This window comes from Ammospiza nelsoni, chromosome 4 (assembly GCF_027579445.1).
Source record: "Ammospiza nelsoni isolate bAmmNel1 chromosome 4, bAmmNel1.pri, whole genome shotgun sequence".
NCBI classification, from domain to species: domain Eukaryota; kingdom Metazoa; phylum Chordata; class Aves; order Passeriformes; family Passerellidae; genus Ammospiza; species Ammospiza nelsoni.
The window spans coordinates 32,942,019-32,950,997 of record NC_080636.1 but is presented as its reverse complement, the minus strand read 5'-3'; the positions used below and the strand labels follow the sequence as shown (position 1 = coordinate 32,950,997).

Here is an 8,979-nt window from a genome sequence, read left to right as displayed (position 1 = left end):
ATGAAGCTAACAGGGAAAAAAGCACATCCCAGTATTTTCAGGAAATCTACTGTTTAGTTTATCATCTGATTGAAATTATCTGTTGTCAGCCCATGTCTTATTTTTAAGTATTCTACACTTGTGTAAATGAAAGAGAAAAATAGTAATAATAGTGAATTCATATGATTTGTATTCCACTAGATAAATCAAGCCTAATATTTTAAGAAAGCAAACAGCAATGTCTGGCATTACAGGGATATATCTTTTTTGGATGACCTGATGTTAGAGAAGCTTTTGAGAATAGCTTGCCTGGTCAAACACAGCAGTACCTCTGGCAAGGATAGCCTCTTCCCAGAATATCAGCTGTACAACACTCTGCTATGGCCTTTTGCTTCTTTCAGCTGACTCTTAAGAAGCCCATCTGGTTTGTACTTATTCTTTTTAAAATCTATTTATTTTTATGCTATCTCGGATAATTCTTCATGCTTTTCATCCCATGGAAGACAGAGAAGCATTTCTGACAAGAAATATGTATCATCAAAAATCAGTTCTTTTGCTTAAAAGAAGGACGTTGTTGTCATCCTTTGAGCATTCCTACTAAATGCTAAGAAGGTCTTTCACAATTACAGCCCCCTATGGACTTGTCCTCATCAATAATGCTGCTTTTCTTTTTCCACAGCTTCCTGGGTTATCAATAAAAAGCAAGGGAAAAAAAAAGCAATCCCAAACAAAACCAAATAAACCAAATAAAACCAAAACCAAACCAATCCAAACCGAATCCAACAAACAAACCAACCCCCACCCCAACACAACAAAACCAAAAAACCCTCACCAAAGTAAAACAAACAAACAACAAACAAAAACCCAAACCAAACCAAAACCAAAAGAAAAAAAAAAACCCTAACCAACTTATGTATTATTATGTGAAACAGGATAGGAATCATGGGTGGTTTGAGAATTTAAAATCAGGATTATGAAAGATGAGAGGCAAAAGTTTAATTGGGGAAAATAATGGATTAAATCTCTGGAAATATTTTTATCATAGTAAAATCTGTAATATAATGAAATCTTTCACAAAAAGAAGGGGAATACTTTGGTTTGGACTTTAAAAACCTATACTGGTAATTTTTAAAGAAACAAAACCTGTTGGGATCTATTCTTCCTGAAAACTGTGAATAGTTTAGAGATATATAAATAAATCTAAATAAACTGGATATAGGAGTTCTCTGTATTACTTACCCTTGGTGGACAACTACTGAGATATATGTGATGCAATACACCCTAATATCACATCTCTGTGTATGTCAACCTCAAGCTGACAGTTTCCCACTTAGCAGAGAGGGTTGGTGGAAATATGTGATCATTCTGCCTGTCCATTTCTACAATTAGCAAGGTTTTGCTCTACCATGCCTGTTCCTATCTCCTGATTATTCTCACATACAGACAGTGAAAGAAGGGACACAATTGGTTCTCAGAGCTATCAATCAACCTGCAAACTTGAGCCCAATACATCAAAATTCTCCTGTGCTTGCTCCTAGCCATTTTGAGCCATGAGCAAAGCAGGGAATTCAATCAGCTCTTCTTGCTTTCCTTTCCCCTGAGGCTTCAAACATGCAGCAAGCTAAGGCTTCTTTTTCCTAGGGAAGTCTGGTTCACTGCCACTGCTGCATTCTTGAGGTTCCCCAAAATTAAAATTTTTATTTTAGTGTTTGAAAGCAGCAGATAACACTAAAATTCAGAATTCATTAGCTATTCTCTGCTGTACCTTAGATACTGTTTCCCCCATAGTGACAAACAGCAAGTTTTAGCACAGAAACCACCTGTAACAAATGTTATGAATTATTTTCTTGGCTATTTCTTTATGGACAGTTCATGCACAGTTTCTTGTGAGAAAAAAAGAGTTATGCCAAAATGTTTGGTTTAAATTAATATTTAATAATAATTATTATTTAATTTTAAATATTGTTAATTTTGATTGAACATTTTTGCTTTGTTTTTTCTGCTCTCTAGGGGAATTTCCTGTTTCTTAACTTTATTTCTTCATGAGATGGCAGAATGTTACACCTATTCAAACTGACTATAAGCAGAAACACAACCCCTCAAAAGAGCCAACACCTTTCTCAAGAACATTGTATCAATTATATAAATCCAGGTCCTTTTCACTGGCGTAAGTGTTATCTGTTAATATTATATCAAGTAATTCAGTCTTCAGTCACTCAGAAGTGACAGCAATGACCACTACACAGGAAAGTTTCAGTGAGTTAGTGCCGATGGAAGCCAAGGTAACCACGTTATTGCCACTTGCTAAATCTATTTGTGCAAAAATGAGACAAGTAGCAAAAAATTATCTGAGGCTTCATTAAGCTGAGCTGTAACAGTGCACACACACAAAAAAAAAAAAAAGCAGGAAAAAAAAAAGCAAACAGTTGGTTTTACAGATGTTACACTGTAAATTAAAACTGTTCATTTTAAGATGAAGGTGCCCTCTTAAGAACATGAACACTCAGAATTACAGACTTCCTGTTTTTTTGGCCAGAGTGACATCAGTGTAGTGAAGGATGTTTTGAAAGTACTGTCTACAACTTTTTCATTCATTTTTATGACCTTGCCAACACATTGCTGACTTGGGCAAAGCTGACTGGCTGCAGCCACAATTACTCAACAGCTTGGACATAGACATATGAAAATCCCTGCCATGTAGAACATCTGCCTACAGCTGTGCGACTTGGAAGTTAGGAATGTTTAAATAGTTCTGTGAACTAGGGTCTTAAGAAAATAACACTTGCAGACTGCCATCACGTGAGATATTAATTTTCTTGTAGGAGTAGCCATGGAGCTATTTGGCACAAACCACACAAAGAGAGAATCCCAGGAAAAAGGAGTCTAGATGGGATCCTTGGGAGGCCACCAAAGCAGAGTCAGCTTCACAGCCAGATCAGGTTGTGTAAGGCCTCATCCAGGCTTGAAAAATATCCAAGGATGGAGATTATGAAACTTCTCTGTGCAACCTGTGCTGCAGCTTCACCACTACTCCAGATCTTGCCATCCTGAAATGCTATCTACAAGATTACTATGGGTATTCTTTTAGTGCTGGCTACTCAACTAGAGGTAGGAATGTAAGACAGAAGAGAGTCTTGGGATTTGAATTTGCTTCTTTTCAATTTTATTACTGAATTTAATAATCTCTGATTGGTTTTTTGTTTGGTTGCTTTTTGCTACATTTACCATGTGCATTTTCCCCTGATATCTTTTTGGATGCCTAAAGTATAAATGAAACAATGCAAAATATACAGGTCTCCTCGGGGTGTTTGAAGACTCAGCAAAATGAATTTTCTTCCCGATGCTTACCAATTATTATTCATGTAGTAAAGACCTGAAAAAGGCCTCAAAGAGAAGTGGAGATGAAATCTCGACATTTTAGTATATAGTCAAAAAGTATAATTTAGCTTTTGTTTCCTACTATAATTGTTGTGGCCAAGATTTGATACAAATTCTACAACGGGAAAGACAGGATACTCTGTCAAATTTTCGAGATTTGCTGTTCGGCGAGTGCCGTTGAAAAGGCCAAAGTTCGTTTGCCTTATTTAAAATACTCTTGAAATTATTTCTCAGGATAAAACTGTCACTCAGCTTCCCTAAATACTAGCTCATCCCGAATCCTCTTTGCTCTCCGTTGAAGACAGATCAGGCGGCTCTCGCTGCGGCAGGACCGGGATCGCGGCGCGGGGCGGCCCCGCCGGGCACGGAAGCGCCGGAGCCTGCGGGCGCCTTTATGGGAGGCCCCGCCCCCCGCGCGCGCTCCCGCCCCTCGCCGCGCGCCGGGCCAATGGGAGCGCGCGCCCGGGGAAGGCGGGAGAATGTGAACGCCTGGCAGCGCCGCCGGCCGCGCCTTATAAGGGCAGGGCCTCGCGCATGCGCGCTCCGGGCAGGGGCGGGGGCGCCGAGCAGGGGTTTTGCTCCGGCGGCGGCACCGCGGGAAGGGGCGCGCGACCCGCGGGACCCCGCGGAGGGGCGGCCGCAGCCACCCGGCCCAGCCCGGCCAGGCTCGGCGAGCGCTCACCGCCCCCCGGGCGCGGCCGCCCCAGGGCAACGGGGCGGCGGCAGGAGGAGGAGGAGGAGAAGAAGAAGACGGAGAAGGGAGCGGGGCCGCCGCAAGGACCCCGCTCCCGGTGCGGGCGGCGCGGCGGCGGCGGCGGCGGATGTGCTGCTGGCGCGGGGGGATGATGCTGGCGGGGCCACAGCTGGTGGCGGGGCCGGCGGCGCCGGGCGGGGAGCGGGCCCGGCTGCTCTCGCTCTACGTGCAGGACTACCTGGAGTGCGTGGAATCTCTGCCGCTGGACATCCAGCGCAACGCCTCGCTGCTGCGGGAGATGGACACGCAGTGCCAAGGTGGGCGCCGCCGCGGGGCACCGGGCGGCTGGGAAAAGGGGAAAGGGGACGGCCTCCACCCGCCGCACATGCGCCCGGCGCGGAGGAGTCGGGGCCGGGGTGAGACCTGCTGGGGCCCCGCGGGGCTGAGCCTGCGGGGGCGCGGGGCTCCCGGCGGGTCCCGGGGAAGGCCGCCCCGCCTCGGGGCCGCGCTGCCCGGCGCTAGGCCCCGGCTCCGCCGTTTGGGGTCGCTTCCGCCCCGCCGGGCTGCCCTGCTGCCCGAACCGGCGGCGCTGCCGCTGGAGGTGCGGTCCGGAAATCGGCCTCCCCGCAGCTCCTCCCGCCGTGCGGAGCCGGGGGGCGGCGTCCCGGCGGGGCCCAGCGCCCGTCCCACGGTAGACCGCACGCACGGTGGGAGCTGGGATACATAAAGCGCCGGCAGCGTTCCCTTGGGTCGTGGAGGGAGGCTGCGGAGCGGGAAGTTGCCCTGAACCTCACCCGAAGGCTCCTGCGGGAGGAAGGTTCAGTGCCGATGGAAGTCCTTGCGCCCCGCGGAGTTTGCGGCGCACGGCAGCTGCAGCCGGCCCTGCCATGCGGCAGGAATTTGATCCCGGGCAGTCGGCACCGGAGCCGCATCTCCCTCCTTCGGCGTGGGCAGGAGGGACCGTGGGCACCGGCAAGGCCTCTCAAACGCTGAAGGGCCACCTCAGGAGGCAGCTGTTGTGAAGGGATTCTTTCAATTATCTTTCTAATTACCCGAGCAAACACATAAGAACAGGCTTTTGTAAGTTGCCTGGGATTTTAAAGTTTAAATGGCATAGACTTGCCTGCAGCATTTTGAATTCCTAGTCAAGGCTGGCTCTTTACCTCCTGATCGATGGTGACTAGCCAGCAATCCTCAGACTTTAATAGATAAAATATTTTCTTTAGACTGTTTATTACTGACTGTTTATCCAGCCACCAATACTGGGTCATATAATAAATTTGTTGCTAGTTTTAATCAAAGCCTTCAACTGGTTTAAAACAACAACAAAACATCTTCAAAACCCTAAAAATGGGATAAAAATATTTTAGACCCAAGTCTAAAAATGTAACAGCAATGCTATATTATTTCAGCTAATTTAAAAGGTAATGGTGGTCTGTGGAGAAGGGAAAAAGTCACTCTTGTGCTTAGAAAACAAATCGTTTTAGCTTTTATTAGCTCCACCAAACTTAATCAGATTATCTGTAATGAACACTTGGCTCTGGTTAGGGTTGGGTTTTTTTGTGGGGTTTTTGTTTTGTTTTTTTTTAACAGAGGTTTCAGAGCTGTTTATTAGGGTATATGAATGCTTTGTCTAATCTTTGGGGATTCACAAGTAGTTTGGTAAACTTCCGTCTCTGTCAGTCCAAAACTTCTTTGCGTTCTTTAGTGGCTGTTGATCCCTGTAAAGTTCAGCGTATCCTCACAGGCTGCATCCAGGCAATAACCGATGTAGGATGAATGTTGTTCTGTGTCACAGTATGAACGAGTGAACAGCTATTGTTTGTGAATGGTTCTCCATAGGGCATTCCCAATATGGGAAATCTAGCTCATCTATCTGTATCTACACTTCTGCCTCCAAAAAAAGAAGTCTGGGTGGGAGATTGTGTGGTTGTGCAATATTGTACTCTGGTTATGCCGTTCTTGTTCAACAGCATACAAAGTACCCTACTCCATGCTTCTCAGGAGCTGAGAGTAGGGTTTTTAAAAATTTTATTTCTCTTGTCACTGCCAGAGGCAAATGATGCAGCTGAAGGTGTAGTGAAATAAAGCTTATGGTTTAAATGGTGGCTGGAATGCTAATATTAAAATACAGAAAATACAAATTGAGTTACTGGACAGGCCAGAGAAGTGATTTTTATATTACCATAGTGAAAATCTGGAACAGAACAAAATGCAGTTGGCTCCTGTTGTCATACACATTTCAGAATTTGTAGCAAAAAGCAGTTGTTCATGCTTAAGCTACTGTTCCAAGATATCAGCAGGGAAAGAAATATCACTAGGAATGATGTTGAGATAACAAGCTTGAATCAATTCACAACAGTGCAGACAAATTCTTTTAAAATGAAACCAAATTATTTAAATGCAGGTCTTTAGGAGGAGGTAGATTGTTCTGCATAACTTCTGCTTTAGAAGTAAATAGTTTAATACCATTTATAAACTCCCTTACCTGTTCAAATAAAATCCTGGGTTCTTACTGACCTGTTGTGGTGTGATGACTGAACCAATACTGTACCTAACACTGTACATCAAGTTTCACTGCCAGCTCTTCTAATTATTTCCTTCCCCATTTGGAGTTTCTCTGTCCTTTATGTGTCGATCTAGTGTAACATTTGCCTTGGAAAAAGTAATTTTAAAATCCAGCAATACAGAACAGCAGAGTACAGACTAAGACTGATTTATAAGACGTTGATCTCATATTCGGGTTCATTCAACTTGCTTCTTAGAACTAAATTTAGTGAAAGATTCACAGCAACTCATGCAGTTATTTTGCGTGACTTGGAAGAGGGAAAGCTTGGAAATCAAACTGTGAGCTACTCATTTACTAGTTGCTTAAAAATACCCTATGATGCACTAAAGAGAAGGTCGCCTATTCTGAAAAGTTCAACCCTGATTTAAAATAATTTGTTTTGGCAATAGGGAAAGTATTTTGAGGGGTGTAAGTTGATTTTCATTCTGATTGTAAATTTGCTATTATGTAACTTCAGTTGTCATACTCCTTTTATAACTGTGTCTACTTGAAAATGTAATGCCAAACCTTGAGATGAGTAAGAGGGGAGGGCAGAGGACCTGGATGAACTAATTCTGGAGTGTTATATATCATGATATATGACAATTCTATGAATTTCAGGATTCTTCGTGTGATAAAATAAGCAATTGCTTTGGTTTGCTGGACGAGTTTTGGAATTATTGTGGTAAGGACTCTTAGGAGAAACTCCTCCTGTTTCAAATGGAAGGAGGATCTGGATTATCCATGCCTTAACAACTACTGTGTCCCCTCTCTTGTATTATCCTTTCTTTTTCCAATGGCTAAAATAAGCTTGCTCTTTCTTAGAACATGAGAATATTTTCTTGCAACATATTGTGACCTTAAACACTGATTTGAGGACCACATGCACTTAAATGATATCTAGGGTATACTGTAATTAAGATTTGTAGTATTTCTCATCAGTTAGAGAATGTTTTTGTTTTCTTGAGCATGTTTCATCTTGTGTAATTATTCCTGTGATTATTTTTATTTTATAGAAGCGCTAAAAGAAATAGATGATGTCTATGAAAAATACAAGTCAGAAAACGATCCTGTTCAGAAGAAACGCTTGCAGCAGCATCTTCAGCGTGCATTAATCAACAGTCAAGAACTTGGAGATGAAAAAATTCAAATAGTTACTCAGATGCTAGAACTGGTAGAGAACAGAGCCCGTCAAATGGAGACGCACTCTCAGTGTTTCCAAGAGCTGTCTGAGAACGAAAAGCCTCTAGAAAAGGCCAAGATGGAGTCGTGCCAGCCAGAGAGATCCTCGCGCAGGCCTCGTCGGCAGCGCACCAGCGAGAGCCGCGACCTGTGCCACATAGCCAACGGCATCGACGACTGCGACGACCAGCCGCCGAAAGAGAAAAGATCAAAATCTTCCAAGAAGAAAAAACGCTCCAAAGCCAAACAGGAGAGAGAGGTTTCACCTGTAGAATTTGTAATTGATCCCAATGAACCAACTTACTGCTTATGCAGCCAAGTGTCTTACGGCGAAATGATAGGATGTGACAATGAACAGTGCCCTATTGAGTGGTTCCACTTTTCCTGTGTTGGACTGACGTACAAACCGAAGGGGAAGTGGTATTGCCCCAAGTGCAGAGGAGACAATGAGAAAACGATGGACAAATGTACTGACAAATCAAAAAAAGATAGGAGGTCGAGGTAGTGAAAGCAATTTATGTTTTAAAGAGTTGCTCCTTTTATATTAAAATGTTTCATTTCCACAGAACATTGTTTTAGGAAATGCATAAGACTATGCAATAATTTTTAATCTATAATATTAATATTAAAAACTGTTATACCTTCTGTGATCTTTAACTTTCTGCACTGAATAACCAAATAATTGAAACAGGGTGGCTTCAGACCTTTCACAGAAGACATTGCAAGCGGATGACGCTTGGTTCCAATTTGCTTTAGTATTTTAAAGAACCTTGTGAATCCTGAAATAATGGTGGTGGGAAAGATACTGAAGAACTTCTCATGTTATGGTAAAGGGGTTGAAAGGCCTCATATCTCTGCTAGCATCTTAACAACTGAGTTCTTTATCCCAAGTTTTACATTTTCAGTTTTTGTGTTAACATCACATGTTTGGAGTTAGGGGTTTTAAATTCAGCTGTAACTGTAAAAGTCTTCCGAGCTATAAGCAGACCTCTCCAGTGACTTTCACATGAACAGTATGTTATTGCAAGGAAGAAAATACCACTAACTTAAACTTTTCTTTTTTGCCAACATTAAACTCTTGTCTTTGTGACTATACTTGGGAGTCAGTTTTTGGGTATGATATAACTATGGTGTATACTCAGTTTTTCATAATAGGTTTTGTCAAGCATCCTGATGTGGTCTTTATCATTAAAGATGA

The 8,979-nt window shown here is 43.2% G+C and overlaps 1 protein-coding gene across 1 annotated transcript; it reads left to right on the top strand.

Moving 5' to 3' along the window:
* Nucleotides 1-3,915: 3,915 nt before the first annotated feature.
* ING2 (inhibitor of growth family member 2) lies at nt 3,916-8,876 on the top strand. Its single transcript, XM_059471271.1, has 2 exons — nt 3,916-4,368; nt 7,616-8,876. The coding sequence occupies exons 1-2, from the start codon at nt 4,179-4,181 to the stop codon at nt 8,284-8,286; spliced, it is 861 nt and encodes a 286-aa protein (XP_059327254.1). The 5' UTR covers nt 3,916-4,178; the 3' UTR covers nt 8,287-8,876.
* Nucleotides 8,877-8,979: the final 103 nt, after the last annotated feature.